The sequence below is a fragment of the Acomys russatus genome, chromosome 25 (assembly GCF_903995435.1).
Source record: "Acomys russatus chromosome 25, mAcoRus1.1, whole genome shotgun sequence".
Taxonomy (NCBI): Eukaryota; Metazoa; Chordata; class Mammalia; order Rodentia; family Muridae; genus Acomys; species Acomys russatus.
In genome coordinates this window covers 50706411-50725404 of record NC_067161.1, presented here as the reverse complement: position 1 = coordinate 50725404, position 18994 = coordinate 50706411, and the positions used below count along the sequence as shown (strand labels likewise).

The window sequence follows — 18994 nt, the reverse complement described above, 5'->3', positions numbered from 1 at the left end:
CTATGAACCCTGGGAAATGTACTTACAGGAGTGACACCCAACCCAGGCAGAAATGGTCCTAGGAGATGTGGACCGGTAATCCGCTAAAGACAGGACACGCCCCCCCCCCCCCCCAGGTTTGAGGGCCTGAAGGTGTGACTTTCCCTTCCAGCCAGGGTTAGGGTTAGGGTCCTGAGCACTTTCCCACTGTTTAACAAAGTCCCTAACCAAGCGTCACTCTAACCACTGATCATGACTTTCTTATTCTGAGACCCAAGACCAGGAGGATAGCTCGGGAGGAAAAGCCAACCTGTGTTCCACTGAAGAAAGACTGCCTTGCCTGGAAGGAATAAATTCATGGGACCCACCCAGACCCACCCATATCTTCTGGAAGCCTAAGTGATCCTATACTGTGCTCTCGTACCCTGACCGGTGTTCTTAGCCACCTGTCCTATTCTGTGCCCACTGTCTGAAAGAGATTGGACCAAATGTGGTCTTCATGGTGGTCTTTGGCCTCCTTTAAGGTGTCCGGTCCATGCTGTTTAGTGTATGTGAAATCTGAAAGTCTTGATGTTCAGGGGAGTGGGAAAAATGCTGAGGGGGGGAGTAGGAGGGAGGGGTGGGGCCGTAACTCTGGAAAATGCTGTCTTTTCAGGCTCAAGGCAGCGTGAGAACTCCTGGGGGTTTATTTGAAGGGCCGGTTTCAAAAGCAGTACAGAGCCGGGAGTGAGGGCATTTGAGGACACAGAGTCTAATAGCTGCGGATCCCCCAGACCCTCCCAGGCTCACCTTCCTTCCTTTGGTCTCAGCCCAGAAAAGCCAGTTTTCCCTCTTCCATTTGAAAAATGGGTTCGACCCCTTTGCAAGCTCTCCTGTAGACCCAGAGACCTTGGGAAGAGCCCTAAAGATCCTTAGCTCAGGCCTGGAAGCTCCTGCCCCAGGGATCCTCTGTAAGCCTAGAGTCCTCTGCCACATCTGAGCTCTAAGCCTTCCCTTCCTATCCTAACTCCCTCCTCCTGCCGGGGCCCCTTTGTTTTTTCTCAAAGACACAGCTATTCTCCAAAGCCTGCTCAGGGGCTGGATTAGCAGGTTCGGGCTAGTCTAGGGCGGGGACTTGGGAGTGCCTTTGAGTTGTGAGGGCGGGGACACAGATCCATCTTTTTAAAGCCTTGGAACTGGCCCTGAGGCGAAGGTGGCCCTGGGCGGTCTTCGAATTGAACTTGGCTTGGCTTGCCTCCTGAGAGGCCAGAGGGCGCCATGGGCCGCTACCGTGTCCGCGTGGTCACTGGGGCCTGGCTCTTCTCGGGATCCCTCAATCGAGTGGGGCTGTGGCTGGTTGGGGCGCACCGGGAGGCGAAATTGGAGTTGCAGCTGCGGCCAGCGCGGGGCAAGGTCAGCGGGCAAGAATTGGGTCCCTCCCTCCCCCGCCCCCGAGTGTCCGGGCTGGGCGTGGGAGGTTGGCAAGAGACAGGAGGCTAGTGGCTGTGATAGCACGACCGCGATGGGGTTTTGTGGAGGTGGGATTCAGGGAGTGATGTCCACTATGGGCCTGGGCTGGTTTGGTCTCTTTTCCCGGATCCTGACCCGGGAAGCCTCTGAGTCCTGCATACACAGCCCCACAGCCGATGTAAATAATACAGGACTTATGGTTAGTCATGAAGCTCCTCCGGGTCCCAGGGTGGTGAGAGCTCAGGGAGTGGGATGAGGCAGGTGATGCTGCCGCTCCATCATCAGGCCACGTCTCCGGTCAGCGCGCTGTAGACTGGCTTTCCGTCAGAAACGGGACACCTTAGACCTACCAGACAGGTTAGGGGTGGAAGAAGGAGGGAGACAGGAGCGAGGTGTATTCTCTGGCGGCTGCGGTAAACTAAGGCTCCGCGAAGGGGCGGCTCCGCCTCCCGAAGGGCTTCTCCCACTCCCTTCCACTAAGTCAGGTCCCCGCAGGAGGAGGAATTTGACTTCGATGTTCCCGAGGACTTGGGGCCACTACAGTTTGTGAAACTGTACAAACAGCACACGGTAGTGGACGACGCCTGGTTCTGCAACCTCATCACAGTTCAGGGGCCCGGAACAAGTGCCGAGGCTGTGTTCCCGTGCTACCGCTGGGTGCAGGGAGAGGGGCTGCTGAGCCTGCCCGAGGGTACAGGTGAGCAGGCAAGGCGGACAGGCAGGGGGTGGGGGATGGGGTCGGGGGTGGGCGGTGGGCGGTGCGAGACGGGGGAGGGGGAAGGGCTAAAAGGGAGGGGGAAGACCCTTGAGAAAGGATGGGCAGACACTGGTACAGTGAGTTTCCAGGGCGCAAATGAGGGAATCGGAGAAGAAGTTATGAATTCCCCAAGTGTTTTCCAGAATAAGTGATGTTGCAAATACGTTAAAGAGGGTTATAGATAAGCCGTCTGGAGCCGCTCTTCTCCCAAGTAGGAAGTAGGCCAGGGAGCCGTGGACACAAACAGGGAAGCAAAGGAAAACAGGAACAAGTCAGGGCAGGGGACAGGCGAAGGGCAAAGGGAGCAAGAGACGCCAGTGACCACATGGGCAGCTAGTTTGACTGGAGCAGTGGGGACCACCTGGCAGGAGAGGCTCTTATTCGCGCTGTAAAACGTCGACCGTTTACCATGGGCAAGAAGACAGATGTAAAGAGAGAATCACAGCCTAGGGTGGGAACCTGAAATAGCACGTGGAGACAGGCGAGTCTAATCCAGGTGACAAGGGGGACAAGTTGGTCACTGCAGAGTGGGGTGGTCAGCTCAGGAACGCGAAGCCAGGCGATCGAAGTTAGGGTGAAGGTGAACAGATGAAGTTTTAGGGTGTGAGGTTAGCCAGAGCAACAGATAGGTGTGGTGCCGGTGACCAGGTCTTATCACCCTAATTAGGGTCATCCCCCCGCAACCCTCGACCCCAACTTTAGACATTAGTGAAAGATGATAGATAGATTATGAGCTTAAGGAAACACTGGCAGGTATGGGGCTCTGGTCTGGAAGGGAGAGAGGTGGGTTGAAGAAAGTGAAATTGTTGAGCCCAAAACAGGCAAGAGGCAGACGAGTGTGTCTGGGGATGAGTCAAGCGAGGCAAAGCCAGGGGCAGAGACAACTGGGCTCAGCGGAAAGCGTGGACTCTGGCTACGAGAGGCGGGGCACGAGCGGAAGAGTGCTCCAAACCAGACAAGATGTGTGGCTAATTCTAACCTTCCCCAGCCCGCCTGGCAGGAGACAACGCCTTGGATGCCTTCCAGAAGCATCGAGAAAAGGAACTGAAGGAACGGCAACAGACCTACTGGTGACCGTCCACCCGCAGGCCCCCTAACAGTCCCCCCATTCCTGCCCTGCCCCCAGTCACTGATCTCAATGCTCTCCCTGAAGTCTTGTCCCCAACTTCTAGCTGGGCCACCTGGAAGGAAGGCTTACCTCAGACAATAGCAGCCGAGTGTAAGGATGATCTGCCTCCAAATATGAGATTCCACGAGGAGAAGAGACTGGACTTTGAGTGGACACTGAAGGCGGGGTGAGACAAGGCTCATGGCATGGGTTCTGGGAGACCCGAGCATGGTGGGCTACGGTGAGGAGCTGGCAGGGGCGGGGGAGTCACATGATGGGCTCATGTCTCAACACCTGTCCCAGGGTTCTGGAAATGGGCCTCAAGCGTGTCTACACCCTCCTGAGAAGCTGGAACCGTCTGGAAGACTTCGATCAGATCTTCTGGGGCCAGAAGAGCGCCTTGGCTGGTCAGTGGCTGCCCCGGATCTCCACAACCTCCTAGTGGCCTCTTCTTGTCACAACCCAAGGGTCCCCACAGCTCCTTGCCAAACTAAAGCATCTTAGGCCCGATGTTGCCACAGAGGCCTCAAAAGAGACAAAAATAAAAGCGGAGCTGGGAGGTGGTGGCGCACGCCTTTAATCCCAGCACTCGGGAGGCAGAGGCAGGCGGATCACTGTGAGTTCGAGGCCAGCCTGGTCTACAGAGTGAGTCCAGGACAGCCAAGGCTACACAGAGAGACCCTGTCTCAAAAAGCCAAAAACAAACAAACAAACAAAAAACCAAATAAATAAATAAAAACAGAAATGGGCTGAGTGTAGGCTAGGTAGGCTAAGTCCCTGAGGCAGAATATGAAGAACAGAAGCGTCTAAGTCGTGGTAAGCCATTGCCTTTCTCGCTCCCCCCCCCCCCCCGCCCCACAGAGAAGGTGCACCAGCGCTAACCCCCTCCCCGCCCCACAGAGAAGGTGCACCAGCGCTGCCCCCCCCCCCCGCCCCACAGAGAAGGTGCAACAGCGCTGCCCTCCCCCACCCCCCCCCCCCCACAGAGAAGGTGCACCAGCGCTGCCGCCCACCCCCCCCCTCGCCCCATAGAGAAGGAGCACCAGCGCTGCGCCCCCCCCCCCCCCGCCCCACAGAGAAGGTGCAACAGCGCTGCCCTCCCCCACCCCCACCCCCCCACAGAGAAGGTGCACCAGCACTGGCAGGCCGATGAGCTCTTTGGCTACCAGTTCCTCAACGGGGCCAACCCTATGCTGCTGAGACGCTCCACCTCTCTGCCCTCCAGACTGGTACTGCCCTCTGGCACAGAGGAGCTCCAAGCCCAGTTGGAGAAAGAACTCCAGGTACCTCTCTCCTGCCTCGGCATTGTTCTTTTGTTTCCAGCGCATAAGACTTAGTGAGGTTGAGACACCAATGTCCGGTGGCAGGAAGTGTCCCTTGGTGCATGCTCCTGAAAGGGATAAAACCTGAAGAAGAAGAAAAAAAAAACGTCGGGTAAAAGCTGCAAGGAATTCCTGTAAGAATGAGAGAGAGAGGCGGGGGTGGGGGGGTGGGGGGGGGGAGAGGAGGGATCCTCAGGACACAGGCTGGGTCTAGAGAAGGGACAATGACATTCTTGCTGCTGTCATTTGTCTGGATCTCAGTGTCTTGGCAGGTGAAGAGGCAAAGCCTGTGCCGCAGAGTGGGGAGGTCCGGGTTAGGGTTTTTCTAGGATGTTTCTAGAGAGTTGATTTTGGGGAGTTGGTCAGCCGGAGGTCACCCCTGGGCAGCTCTGGAAGCTCTGTGGGCAGGTGAGATTCTCACAGAGGTGAGGAGGGGTTGCCAAGGTGATGGAAGCCAAGAGCAGAGCAACCACTTGGGAATGGTGAGACATGGGGCTGGCCGTCTGGACACTGAGTCAGGCAGACAGTCCCTGTAATCCAAACTGGGTTGAGCAGGCCTGTAAGGCAAACTGCTCTGAATTTAGCTCCACTACACGTATGCCCACACAAGACATCTACCCTTATCAGGCTGTTTACCCCCACCCCACCTCACCCTCACCCCCACCCCCACCCCATCCCACCCCACCCCACCCCACCACCACCCCCACTTTAAGTTTAGAAGAGCTGGGGCTGGAGAGATGGCTCAGTAGTTAGAGCACTGCCTGCTCTTCCAAAAGGACCCGGGGTCAGTTCCCAGCGCCCACATGGCAGCTCACAACTCTCTGTATCACCAAGATCTGACACCCTCACACCAATGCACATAAATTAAAATTAAAAAAAAAAAAAAAAAAAAAAAAAAAAAGAAAGAGAAGATTAGAAGAACTGGACCAACCAGGCACAACAGCTCTACCAAGAGGACTCTGGGACCGATGGAAGACAGTGACAAGAAGCTGGAGCCAATGTCTTTAAATATCTTGACCTTTGTCTTGGCCCCCTCCCCCCACCCCCTGCCTCCCACCGCCATGTGTGTGAACTTTGAACTCTAAAACCGGATGTGTCCCTTCTTCCAGAACGGCTCCCTGTTTGAAGCTGATTTCGTTCTGCTGGATGGAATTGCAGCCAATGTGGTCCGAGGGGAGCAGCAGTATCTGGCTGCCCCGCTCGTCATGCTGAGGCTGGATCCTGCTGGGAAGCTGCTGCCCATGGCTATACAGGTAGGGCCCCCGAGGCGGCCGTCCATCGGTGCCGTGGTTCCCAGTTACTTGAACTTCTGCACCCAGGAACCCAATGTCTAGGTGCTCGGCTCCCAGGCCGTATCTCTGCTGGGAGCTACCCTCATTTCACAGCCTGGCCCCTCCTTACTCACCCAAGATGGGTGCACTGGTGCATACCTGTAATCCCAATACTCTGGAGGCAGAAGGATCGTGAGTTCAAGACTACCCAGGACACATGACAAGTTTCAGGCTAGCCTGAGCAACACAGACCCTAACAAACACAAAAACCAGCCTCTTGTGTGCTCGTCCTGTTGTCCGCAGTTACCAACTATTCGTGATCTTCTGGATCACATCAAGCACTTGTTAAAAACACAGGCTTCTGAGGGGCGTAGCTCAGAGCAAAGCGCTTGCCTGGCACGTACAAGGCCCTGGCTGGGACAGCGGGGGGGGGGGGGGGGATGGGGGGAGGAAGTTTGCTCCCCCCCCACCCCGCCTCCAGCCTTTCTGGTTCAGTGTATCTGAAATGGGAATCTAAGAAAGTGCTTTTATGTTCCAAATTCATGGTGAGACTAAGTGGCTGAGGACGACACTGAGACACAGTGTTTATTCTCCCAGTGTCCTCTGCTTCTAAACATCCATTGTCCCTTGATTCTCTTTTCACCCATCACTCCCACCAGTCATTGATGAGCACTGCCAGAAGTTTGTTTTTGTGTGTGTGTGTGTGTGTGTGTGTGTGTGTGTGTGTGTGTTGTCCTTTGAGACACGGTCTTACTATGTAGCCTTAGGTGGCCTTGAACCCACAGAAATCCACCTGCCTTTGGTTCCCGGGTGTTGGAACTAAAGGAGTGCGCCACTACGCCTGGCTGGCATCCATCCAGCTTTCACTACCTCATCACTTGACCTCTGAACCCCACCACATTTTCCCCACGCTGCTACTAGACCCTCCTTTCTGGACCCCTTGCTTCCCGCCTTCTGCAGCTAGCCCGCCCATCACGGCACACAGCTGGGAAAACGTTCTTATTCCTTCCACGGAGTGTAGGCATTGGAAGGAAACTTGCTTAGTCACCGATCCCCCCCTCCCCTCCGCCCCAGTCACACACAGAGCAGGAGTTCAATAAATACTCAATTTTCTTTTCTTTTCTTTTTTGTTTTTGTTTTTGTTTTTGGAGACAGGGTCTCTCTGTGTAGCCTTGGCTGTCCTGGACTCACTTTGTAGACCAGGCTGGCCTCAAACTCACAGCAATCCACCTGCCTCTGCCTCCCGAGTGCTGGGATTAAAGGCATGCGCACCATGCCCAGCACTTTTTTTTTAAGTAATATTTTTTTTAAAAGATTTATTATATATACAGAGTTCTGTCTGCAAGTACTCCTGTGTGCCAGAAGAGGGCACATAATTATGGTTGTGAGCCACCATGTGGTGCTGGGAATTGAACTCAGGACCTTTGGCCCAGCAGCCAGCGCTCTTAACCTCTGAGCCACCTCTCCAGCCGAAACACCCAATCTCTATTCCTCCCAGATTCAGCCTCCCAGCCCCAGCTCCCCAGCCCCAACGCTGTTCCTGCCTTCAGATCCTCCACTCGCCTGGCTCTTGGCTAAGATCTGGGTCCGGAGTTCAGATTTCCAGCTGCAGGAGCTCCAGTTCCACTTGCTGAACACTCATCTGGTGGCTGAGGTCATCGCTGTCGCCACCATGAGGTGCCTCCCAGGACTGCATCCTATCTTCAAGGTACAGACCCGACCCTCAGTCCAGTCTCCCTTAGACCCAAATGAGCTGTGTGGAGACGGAGTCTCTAACAGGAGCTCGCCGGGCTGGCTAGACCCAGCAAGTCTCTGGGATGCACCTGTTCTCACCCCCACCCCCATACACACCTCTCAACTGAGGTGGGTACGACAGCAAAATTCCTCGTAGCTACCTGTGAGTGAGAACTGGTTGGGGAGGGGGTGCTGAGAAACGGTACCAACACCTCGGAACTTATTTTAATCAGGCTGACTCACTTAACATCTCTTCGCGATTATTACAAGGGAGATCTCTGAAATTCTCAAATATCTGGCAGTCTCACACAGGGCTTACAGCACAGCTGAAACATTGCCAGTTGGGAGTGGAGGCGGGGCGGGGCGGGGCGGGGCTTCCTCTCCTACCTCAGAAGATTCAGCATTAGACAAATGGCTAAGGTGTCCGGGATGGGGGAGATGGCTAGCGGATGCTTACCGCTGAAGCCGGTCTGGATTCCCAGCATCTGCGCGGAATCTAAACGTAGTGATGCATCTGTAAAGCCCTAGCAGTGTGACGGTGGGAGGAGAGAAGAGGGAGCCAACTTCCTGTGGCCTCCACACCGGCCATAGGACCCACATGTGCCCGCCCACGCGTACGCACTAGCAAACAAAACAATGTAATAAAAAATAAAAAGATTTCAAAAATCTTGATAGCATATGCCAGATATCACAACATTGGTGTGAGCTTATAAAAGAATGTGGTTGTCTGTCGGGCGGTGGTGGCGCACGCCTTTAATCCCAGCACTCGGGAGGCAGAGGCAGGCGGATCGCTGTGAGTTCGAGGCCAGCCTGGTCTACAAAGTGAGTCCAGGACAGCCAAGGCTACACAGAGAAAGCCTGTCTCGAAAAACCAAAATCAAGCCGGAAAAAAAAAAAAAAAAAAAAAAAAAAAAAAAGAATGTGGTTGTCGGAGCTAGCGTAAAGGCCAGATGAGGTGTCTGGGTTTAGCTACATGGTGCACAAAGCGTTGCCGGGGTGTCCAAGTGAGGCACAAGCTAAGGAGGACGATTAAATCGCCCCAGCTGGGTTCTTCTCTCTGGCTGCCCAAACCTGGCCAAGGTAGCTGTGACCCCTTTGGAATTAGCCCTTTGCGTTTCTTTACTGCATGGGGCCGCCTGTATCTGTGTCTTTGACTCAGTGTGTATAGTTAAAGCCTCTGTTCACCTTGAGACTTTCCTTTCCGGCTCAGCCCCCTCCTGTCTCCACCCACCCTAACAACCACATCCCATGGCAAAGGGCTGTGCATCATAGGACACAGCGGAGGGCTAAATGTAGAACTGTCCGACCGCCGCCTACTGCGCACAATCTGGGCTTTGATTGTCAGGGTTTAAACTCCAAATCTTGCCTCGGTGCTTTCCAAACGTCCACTTGGTATTTTTTGTTGTTGTTTTGGGCTTGGGTTTTGGTTTTTGGATTTTTGGTTTTGTTTTGCTTTTGGAACAGGGGTCTCATGTAACCCTGGCTGGTCTCAAACACTCTACAATCAAAGATTTCCCCAAACTTCTCTGGTCCTCCTGTGTCCGTCTCCCACACGCTGGCATTAGAGGTGCGCACCACACACCCACACACTTATGGGGTGCTGGGAATTGAACCTGGAACTTTGTACATGTGACCTAAGCATTTTGCCAGCTGAGGTACATCTCCAGGCTTCTTGTGAACATTTTAAACAACGACAGGAGGTCTCTTGTACACTGCTTGTTGAAGGATAAATGACAAATTATAATGTGATACATATTCATTGCTATCCAAAAAGTTCTGTCAACTTTTATTAGGGGTTGTTTCCAGACATCTTGTCTCCTCATGTGGACTTGGGACTTGGGGCATTCTATGTCATTTAGAAGCTTGTGTGTGAATTTTCTGAAAACAAAATTCAGACCAACGTGAGCTGCTTTGATATATCAAAATCAAAGAGATCACTTGAGTCCTTCCTGTGTTTGGCATAAGCAATTCAGATAAATACTGAAATTAGATGAAGTATGAATATTAACTATGTAAAAAAAAAAAAAAAGGAGGAGAAGACAACAAATGTATGTGATTGAGGTGGCCTTTTATAACAGTCAAGGAAAAGGAGAGGGGAGGCCCAACAGCACCAACAATGCTGGGGACAGAATGGATGGAGACAGCCCTGTCGGCGGACAGCTTCATATACCCTCCCCCGAAGGCAGCCCTGAAGAAACCCAAGACTGAAACAGCCAAAGAATGGCAGTACAGTTTTGATAAGGAATACACAGGCTAATTTAAGCTGTGAGGATATACATGAGAAGAATATAATCAAAAGGGGCTGAGAACCCCAAAGAGACACCACACTCAGGCTGGAAGAGGATGAGTAACAGCTATCGATGGGTCTGAGGGTGGGGGTGGGGTGATCCTTTATGTGGGCAAACGTAGTCACTCACTCGGCTACAGCTCCCTCGGATAAGAGCCTATTGCTGCCCCCTGTTGGCAGATGAGGATGTTGCAGATTACACAGTAATTACCTTGGCCAAGTATCTGAGTGGTAAGGTGTTGAAATCCTAGTCTCTATGGCTCTAGAGGACAACCCCTGAGGGACATAGAGAGGGTGAATGACTGATCAGAGAAGCAAGAGACCAGCCTGCCGACGTAGCGGCGAACAACAGCATCGGGAGCACAGCAGGCCCCTATGCTTGGTGACAGGGCCTGTGAGGGAGGTCTCAGGCACAGCCCCCTTCGATCTCCACCCAGCTCCTGGTCCCGCACATCCGCTACACTATGGAAATCAACACCCGAAGCCGGACCCAGCTCATCTCAGACGGAGGGATATTTGATCAGGTAAGGTGGGGATGGATGGTCTCAACACTTGGGGATGCAGGACCAACCTCCCTGAAAATCTCCTGTCCCTCCGTATACATGACTTTAAGTCTGAAAATTCCATCTCCGGGACCCTAGAGCCCTGGGTTCTCTATGCCTGCTGCCATCCACCACCACGACCTGTCAACTCTCCTGTCCCAGGTAGTGAGCACGGGCGGAGGTGGCCATGTTCAGCTGCTCACTAGGGCGATGGCTCAGCTGACGTACCGCTCCCTCTGTCCTCCCGATGACCTGGCGAACCGAGGCCTGCTGAGAATCCCAAGTGCTCTCTATGCTCAGGACGCTTTACAGCTCTGGGAAATCACTGCCAGGTGAGCAAGAGGCTGTGGGTGAGACCCAACTTGGGGCCAAAAGCATCTCCCCAGAAAGAGACAGAGACAGAGTCACAAAGCGGGGGGGGGGGGGAGATTTAAGGAACAGGGGGAGTCCATTGTAAGGTTTAAAAACAGGAGCGGGGTACAAATGAGGAGAGCTGTCGGAGTGAGGCTAGGGTGCAGAGGTGAGACAGGAGCCTTGTGGTCTCGGCAGCTCAGCCTCCTTCTCTGGGCAGGTATGTGAAGGGAATGGTCCATCTCTTCTACCAGAGTGATGATATTGTGAGGGGAGACGGAGAGCTGCAGGCCTGGTGTCGGGAGATCACTGAGGTGGGGCTGTGCCGTGCCCAGGACAGAGGTAAGATCTGTCCCGAGACAGTTCCCAGGCAGAGACCCAGCAAGCACCCATCCCCAGACCTCAGGGACTGAACCCCCTAATCACAGCTTCCCTCCCACTCATGAAAGCACCCGCCGTGCCCCCAAACACTCAGGACCACCCTATGTCCTCCTACAGAGGCCCTGCCCACCAACATGCCCTCGCATCCTCAGTCCTGTCCACAACCTGCCACTGCGTGGGGCTCAAGCAGCCCAAGCTGCAGCCAGTGAGCTCTGTCCAGTCCCGGGCGGGAGTGGGGGGCGTTATGTTCTGTGTTCACGGTTCCCTATTTTTCTGCCTGAAGACATAAAATGGGGAAAGCCCATCATCACGGCTCACCATGGCCATCCTTTTCTTCCTGCCTGCTACTGTATACACACAGAGGGTTCCGAGTGCTGCACATTTGCCCGGCAGCAAGGTCGTTTCTAGGTGCCACCTCCACACTACCTGCATGCTGTGGCTCACATGCTTGGGGCTCAGGCCTCTGTGGGAAATCTGGCCCTCGCTCCCCACCTCCTCTGCCAGCACTCAGGATGTAGCCGCTCTTCTCAGTCCCTTCTCTTCCTCCTTTACTGAGGAAGAGCTGGCCCTTCCTGGGCTACCTAAACATGGGGCCTCTTCCTCCCTGGCTCTGAGGGTTCAATTGGTCCCTGCCCCCCTATCCTCATCTGCCACCTAGAATCCCATCCAGCACCTCTAAGATATTGGGAGGCAGCGGGGGGGGGGGGGGACATCATGACCAGACCCTCAGTGCACCAACACGTGGACCCTGGAGAGCGCCTCTCCTGTAGAAAGCAAAGGTCTCATTGCCCCCACTGTCCCAGGACCGAGCTTTCTCTAGTGTTTCTCGGTCCTGACCCTTTGGCTTCATGCATCCAAAAAAGTCTTTCTTCTCCCTGGCCGGCTCCTCAAGCAGTTTCTGCAGCCTAAAACGTACAATAGATATTCAGGGTCTTAGTCCCCCCTGGATTGAAATAATGAAGTGAAACAGATGGCATCCGGCTTAAACATCAGAAGTTTATTTCTCGCCTTCTGGGGGCAGAATGTCTGAGGTCGGGTGCCAGCATGCTTGGGTTCTTGGGGACGCTATTCCAGGTTGCCCATAGGTGACTTTCACGGCACCACATCCTCTCCTGAGGATCATGCCATCACTCACGCTCCAGCCTCGTGACCAGATAACTTCCCAAAGACTCCTCATGTCCACGTTGGTAACTTGGGAGTGGAAACACAAACATTCATTCCACACCATAGATTTGAACTTTAGCCTCCACAAATAGATTCTCAGCCCCTGCTCTCTCTATTCCCTCTCGACTGTCAGAGCTCATTTTTGCCTGATTTTCCTGATGGACTTAAAGGAAGCATGTTAAAATTAAAACAGGTAATGGAAGAGCAGCCAGAAACAACCCTAACCCCCTCTCCACCCCACCCCACCCCAACTTGGTAATCTTGACATGCAGTTTAATGTCCGTGGTCTTTGCTTTTCTTATCTAGACAGCAGGTGTAGTTATAAATGCACCAGCTCAGTGCAAAGCCCCCACAGGCACAGTAACGTAACTGGCTTGGGGTAAACTTAGGACTCTGTTGTTTTCAGACAGGGCCATTTACTGTAGCTGGCCATTTACTGTAGCTGGGCCTCACATTTACTGTGTAGTGGAGGCTGGCTTTGAACTCGTGCTCTCCCTACCTCAACCTCCCAAGCGCTGGCATTACAGGCATGTGCCACCACGCTCGGCTTACGACTTCTCTCATTCTCCATTTTGTAGCTGAGAGACTATAAGCACCTGCCTAGGAATAGGAAGAAGCTTCGTTAAATTCTTCACTGACTAGGGAAAACGGGTCACCCAGGCCCTAATCCTTCTACAAAAACAGTATCTACTATCTGCTGAGCGCTATTTAAAAATAGATAATTCTGATGTCTTTTTTTTTTTTTTCAAGACAAGATCTCACTATGTAGCTCAGACAGTGGTGCAGGCAGGGCTGGCCAGGAACTCACCATCCTCCTGCCCCTGAGCTGGGACTACACACATGTACCACTATACCCACTGTGAAGATAGAAAATACTGGACTGTGAAGAGGTTAGGTAATTGACCTAAAAAAAAAAAAAAAAAAAAAAAAGTAACCAATACATAAGTGATTAGGCCAGTACTGAAACCCATATCTTATTTTTTTTAAAAAATATATATACAGCTACATAAACAAACACACAGCCAGGCTTGGTGGCACACACCTTTAATCCCAGCACTCAGGGAGGGAGGCAGAAGCAGGCTGATCTCTGAGTTCAAGGACAGCCTGTTGTACAAACATGAGTCCAGGACATCCAAGACTACACGGAGAAACTCTTATCTCAAAACAGAAACGGAAAAAAACAAAAAAACAAAAACCCCAACAAACAAACAAACAAAAACCCCACACATCCATTCTAAAATACTGACCTACCAAACCATCCTTTCTTTCTTTCCTCTTTACATCCTGTTCTTTTCCTGGCCAGGCTTCCCTGTTTCCTTCCAGTCCCGGGCACAGCTCTGCCATTTCCTTACCATGTGCGTCTTCACATGCACTTCCCAGCACGCTGCCATCAACCAGGGCCAGGTATGGAGAGCTGACGGCCTGCGTGCCTGAAAGCAAGCGCCTATGTCCCTGAAAGCAAGTGCCTGTGTCCCTGAAAGCAAGTGCTTGTGTCCCTGAAAGCAAGTGCCTATGTCCCTGAAAGCAAGTGCCTATGTCCCTGAAAGCAAACGTCTATGTCCCTGAAAGCAAACGTCTATGTCCCTGAAAGCAAGCGCCTATGTCCCTGAAAGCAAGTGCCTATGTCCCCGAAACCAAGCGCCTATGTCCCCAAAAGCAAGCACCTATGTCCCTGAAAGCAAGCGCCTATGTTCCTGAAAACAAGCATCTGGACCTTGGGGAGTCCAAGGGGGAGGTGGGGATTCAAATCCCAATACCTGGGTCCTAGAGTTACAGTTTCCTTCTGCAGCTGGACTGGTACAGTTGGGTACCTAATGCTCCGTGCACAATGCGGATGCCTCCACCCACCAACAAGGAAGACGTGACGATGGAGACTGTGATGGGGTCGCTGCCTGATATTCAGAAGTCCTGTCTTCAAATGACCATCACATGGCATCTGGGTCGCCTCCAGCCAGACATGGTGAGTAAAGCTCAGGAGAGGGAAATACCAGTGTGAGGGGGTGGGCGTCAGGAGATGGGACGTGTCTTCGGAACCTGGGTAACCCTTTCTGTCTCAGGTACCTCTAGGACACCACAAAGAAAAGTATTTCTCAGACCCCAGGACCAAAGCTGTGCTCAGCCAATTTCAAGCAGATTTGGGGGATTTGGAAAAGGAGATTACAGCCCGGAACGAGCAACTCGACCTGCCCTATGAATACCTCAAGCCCAGCCGGATAGAGAACAGCATCACCATCTGAGGCCAGAGGTGCTGGCACCGGATGGCTTCACGTCAGCGGTGGGACTGGCGCGCCCCTCTCGACCCTGTGCCTCCTCATGTCTGCTGCTAAGACTCTAATTCTTCTCCCAACCAAACTCTCCACTCAGCATTTTACTGCACAGCACTGAGTGTTCTGCTATAGAGAGGAACAGTTGAGTCTTTGGAGGCCACACTTTCTGCCACAGTTACTAGGCGCTCTCACTGTACCACTGAGGCAGGCCACCGTCATCATTCGCGTGACGGCGTTCCAATAAAACTTTTATGTATGGACGCTGAGATGGGAACTCCGCATGTTACCAGGTGCTCTTTTGGTTTGTTCGGCCATTTAAAAACAAAACCAAAGCCAGGAGGGTGGTGCACGCCTTTAATGCCAGCACTTGGAATATGCATAATTTCAGGCCAGATTTGGTCTAACCTCATACAAGCCTCAGGCCCAAAACCCCTATTTCAAAACACCCAAGAGCCATGGCTGAGGAGAGGAAAAGGATATTTCTGGATGAAATCAACTACTTCAGCTAATCCTCCTTTGCCAGGAGCCAGGCCTCGTGCTTGATGGCCAACTTGTAAGTCCCAGACTCTCTTCCTTGACAGTGTCCCAACACCCTGACCTCTCCACTTTGAACACATACCCTGACAGCCCTGAATAAAGTCCCAAATAAAAACCATATCCCCAAGTAGCGTCCTTCCCGAACAGTTGCAGATGAGGCAGGAAGCCCACTCTTCCAGCCGACTCACCACTTGGGAACCACTGTATTTTTCACAACCATTTTGAGAACAGTACCCACAAAATAAACAGAAAAATGCCACCCAAGACGAGTCCGTGACAGTGTTCCTCTGGCTCTGGGGTCTTGTGATCAAAATGTAGCCTCGAGATTGTTCTGTGACTGTTGTCCTTGCTAAGGCGGGTACACCAATGTCAGTGCAGAATTCTCCTTCCCCGGTGGCCCTGAGCTTGAACCCAGACTTGGGGACGGGGGAAGATAGAAGTGTTCTTTTTAAAAAAAATTTTTATTTATTATGTACACAGTACTCTGCTCCCATGTGTGCCTGCCTGCCAGAAGAGGGCACCAGATCTCATAGATGGTTGTGAGCCACCACGTGGTTGCCGGCCGGGACTTGAACTCAGGACCTCTGGAAGAGCAGACAGTGCTCTTACCCTCTGAGCCATCTCTCCAGCCCCGAGAAGTGTTCTTTAAACATATCTAACTGCTCCAAATGTGTTTCTCCCTGGTGAAGTTGCCAACTTTCTGTTTTGGAGAGGAAGGCCTATTCTTATTTTTATACCACATGGTTATTTAAATGAGGACGGCCCAATAGGACCCTATAGTTGAATGCCTGGCCTCCGGAGGGGAGGGGAGGCGTGGCCGTGCCGCAGGAAGTGTGTCACTAGGGGTGGGCTTTAAAGTTTCAAAAGCCCTTGCCAGAGGGGTCACTTCTGCAATCCACCTCCCCCCCAAAACACACACACACACACACACACACACACACACACACACACACACACACACACCCAGGATGTAGCTCTCAGCTACATACACACACACACCAGGATGTAGCTCTCAGCTACACACACACACACACACACACACACACACACCAGGATGTAGCTCTCAGCTACTGCCCCAGGCCATGCCTCGCTCCCCACTAGGATGATAACGGACTAAACTTCTTAAACTGTAAGCCAGCCCCCAGTTAAATCCTTTCTTTTCTACGGGGTTGCCTTGGTCACGGTGTCTCCTTACAGCACTGGAACAGTGACCAGGACACATCTCACGCCTTCCCTTACTGAGTCAGCTTTTCCTAGACCCGTATTTTCCCCGAAATGTGGCACTTAGAATTTCATGCGCCGCATTTGCAGGGTCAAGAAGTCCGCGACTATTATTTAAAAGTGCCCCTCAAAACAAGATGCTCAGCCTCAGGAGAGGGGGCTCATCCTTTCAAAGTGTCATAGCATTTTTCAAAAGGGAGACCTGGAGAAAGGCAAGAGGCCCTCACACCGAATAGTCTCCCAGACTCGCTCGCTTACCATTTTCCCAATTACCGAAGGACCACCCACGACTAAGGTGTGTGAGGGAGGAATCGGACGACCCCAAGCTTTTCACCCTCCCGTAGCAGCCCCATTACTCAACCGAACAGACGTTCACCGGGGCTAGACACTTTCCTGACACTAGGTTACGGCTGGTTCCTGGTCATGTGACCCTCCAAAGCCGGTCACGTGAGATGCCTGCCCCTTCCATTCCAAGCCCGGGTAGGTGATGAGCGAGAACTCGCTGGCCCTGATTCCTACGTCACTCACGCCCCTGCCACCTGGGTCAGGAGGGGGGACTTGTAGAGTGGGGGCTTTAGTTTCCGACGCTGCGTCCTCCTGCTGGAGGCTTGGCCCGGCCTGGGACACAACTGTCACTTCCAGCCACCCCCTCCCACCCACCGAATGGTCCACGCCCGAGGCCACGCCCCCTCCTCCACCACCCCCCCGCTCGGCGCCGCGCAAATCCCCAAATCCAGCTCCCCGAGTCGCCAGGGTTCTCTCCCGTCGCTCTGCGCCTCGCGTAGTCTCTAGCGGTCCCTGCCTCCCTCCTCCATGGCGTCGCTCCTGTGCTGTGGGCCTAAGCTGGCCGCCTGTGGCATCGTCCTCAGCGCCTGGGGAGTGATCATGTTGGTGAGGGGACCTACCCTGCGGTTCGAGTCTGAGGGGCTCCGGGGTTGAAGTGCTGGGAGGACAGGAACACCCCTTCTCCTCCGCCCGCGGGCCTTAGGAAGCAGCAGAGCGATTAAAGGGGCTGGCTAAATAGCCGCTTGAAAACGAGACGGGACTCGGGTCAAAAAAAATAAATAAATAAAATAAATTGGGGAACCGGAGCGAAAGGGTGCTGGGGACAGGACCCTGGGACTGGGAGCCAGTTCAGGTAAATTTGCAGACCTTTAAAAGCAAAGGAGAGCTAGACCTGTGTGACGTGCTTGACTTGGACGGAGCCAAGGGGGGAAGTGTGCTGACTCCGGAAAGTGGAACCCGAAGCCTTGCTTCTCCAGGGCTCTACCGCCCGTCACCTCCAGAAATACGAAGTGCTGGCTTCCCCTCATCTCTTCCGTCTGCTCCCATGACGATGACGCGTCTTGGAGAGCTGTTTTCTGTATACCTCCTTGTACCCGGCTACTCTTCCCAGTGTCCTACCTCACGCCCTGTTCCAGATGGCTGAGTCCAAATCTAGTTACAACCACCCTGCTCCTAACCCTGTCTAGTTAAATCTCTGGCGCCAGCGTTGGGCCAACATTAGGAATGGAGGAGCTTAGGAGCTACCAAAGAGTTTGACAACCGATCTGCCCTTTCGTTCTTCCAGATAATGCTCGGGATATTTTTCAATGTCCATTCTGCTGTGTTAATTGAAGACGTTCCCTTCACGGAGAAAGATTTTGAGTAAGTGGTCACGGGTGCTTGGGCGAGCCTGGGCACAGATGAGAAGCAGCAGGGTTAAGGGTCAGAATTATGGGGGACACTGCTGAAGGCTGGACGTTTATGGCCGTAGGTTGGGGGGCTGCAAGAAGAAGGCTGTTCCTCTACAAAGTGGTTGAGTGTCAAACGCGCCCTTACCACTCAAAGCCCTAGTTTCAGTCCCCAACACTAAAAAGTGAAATGGGGGTCGGAGTGCACTTAGGAGCGGCCTTGCAAGCCAGGCGTCCGCGGCCACCTCAAGGGCTGTCAGCTCAGATGTGGCCTCTAACCAATATTTTGCCTTCCTGCTCTGCCAAACGGACACCACTGACAGGACACATTTGGTATGGCTGTCAGGAAGACCGATAGGAGTCTAAGCGCTTAGCAAAGGTGTCTGATGTCACTGCGCGCGCTCTGGGTGACCCTGAATGCTTGGCGTTTGCCTGCTTACTCCACTCTGCAGGAACGGCCCTCAGAACATATACAGCCTGTACGAGCAAGTCAGCTACAACTGCTTCATCGCCGCGGGCCTCTACCTCCTCCTCGGAGGCTTCTCCTTCTGCCAAGTCCGGCTCAATAAGCGCAAGGAGTACATGGTGCGCTAGAGCGCTGCCCGGCCTCCCTCCCCACCCGCCCACCCTCCTCTATTTAAACACTCCTCAGCCTGCCCGTCCCACCCACCTGGCGCCCTTGGGCATGCCTGACCCTGCGAACCGGGACTGGCGGCCCCCGCCCTCCCCGGAACTACAATAAAAAGCTTTTCTCCTAAGCTTGGTGTTCGTGCTTTCAGGGAGCGGGAGGGTCTGGGCTTGAAAGACCGAGACCGGCCTCCACGAGACCCCCGGACCCTCCGACGGAAGTGGACTGAAGCCTGCCGGAAGTGAGGCGACGTCTCACCTTTCTCCCCGCCCCCCCCCTCCGCGCGTCTAAGCGACCTGAGTGACAGGGGGAGAGGTCGGGAA

The 18994-nt window shown here is 53.4% G+C and overlaps 2 protein-coding genes across 2 annotated transcripts; both read left to right on the top strand.

Moving 5' to 3' along the window:
• The first annotated feature begins 1085 nt into the window (after positions 1 to 1085).
• On the top strand, positions 1086 to 14809 carry LOC127208431 (polyunsaturated fatty acid lipoxygenase ALOX12). Its single transcript, XM_051167888.1, has 14 exons — positions 1086 to 1371; positions 1924 to 2125; positions 3174 to 3255; positions 3358 to 3480; positions 3597 to 3700; positions 4416 to 4576; positions 5725 to 5868; positions 7385 to 7594; positions 10345 to 10431; positions 10612 to 10781; positions 11021 to 11142; positions 13649 to 13749; positions 14135 to 14305; positions 14403 to 14809. Exons 1-14 carry the CDS (start codon positions 1237 to 1239, stop codon positions 14580 to 14582), a joined length of 1992 nt encoding a protein of 663 aa, XP_051023845.1. The 5' UTR covers positions 1086 to 1236; the 3' UTR covers positions 14583 to 14809.
• Positions 14810 to 17132: 2323 nt separating this feature from the next.
• Positions 17133 to 18666, top strand: Rnasek (ribonuclease K). The gene is made up of 3 exons (XM_051167544.1): positions 17133 to 17261; positions 17941 to 18017; positions 18496 to 18666. Exons 1-3 carry the CDS (start codon positions 17184 to 17186, stop codon positions 18635 to 18637), a joined length of 297 nt encoding a protein of 98 aa, XP_051023501.1. The 5' UTR covers positions 17133 to 17183; the 3' UTR covers positions 18638 to 18666.
• The last annotated feature ends 328 nt before the right edge of the window (positions 18667 to 18994 follow it).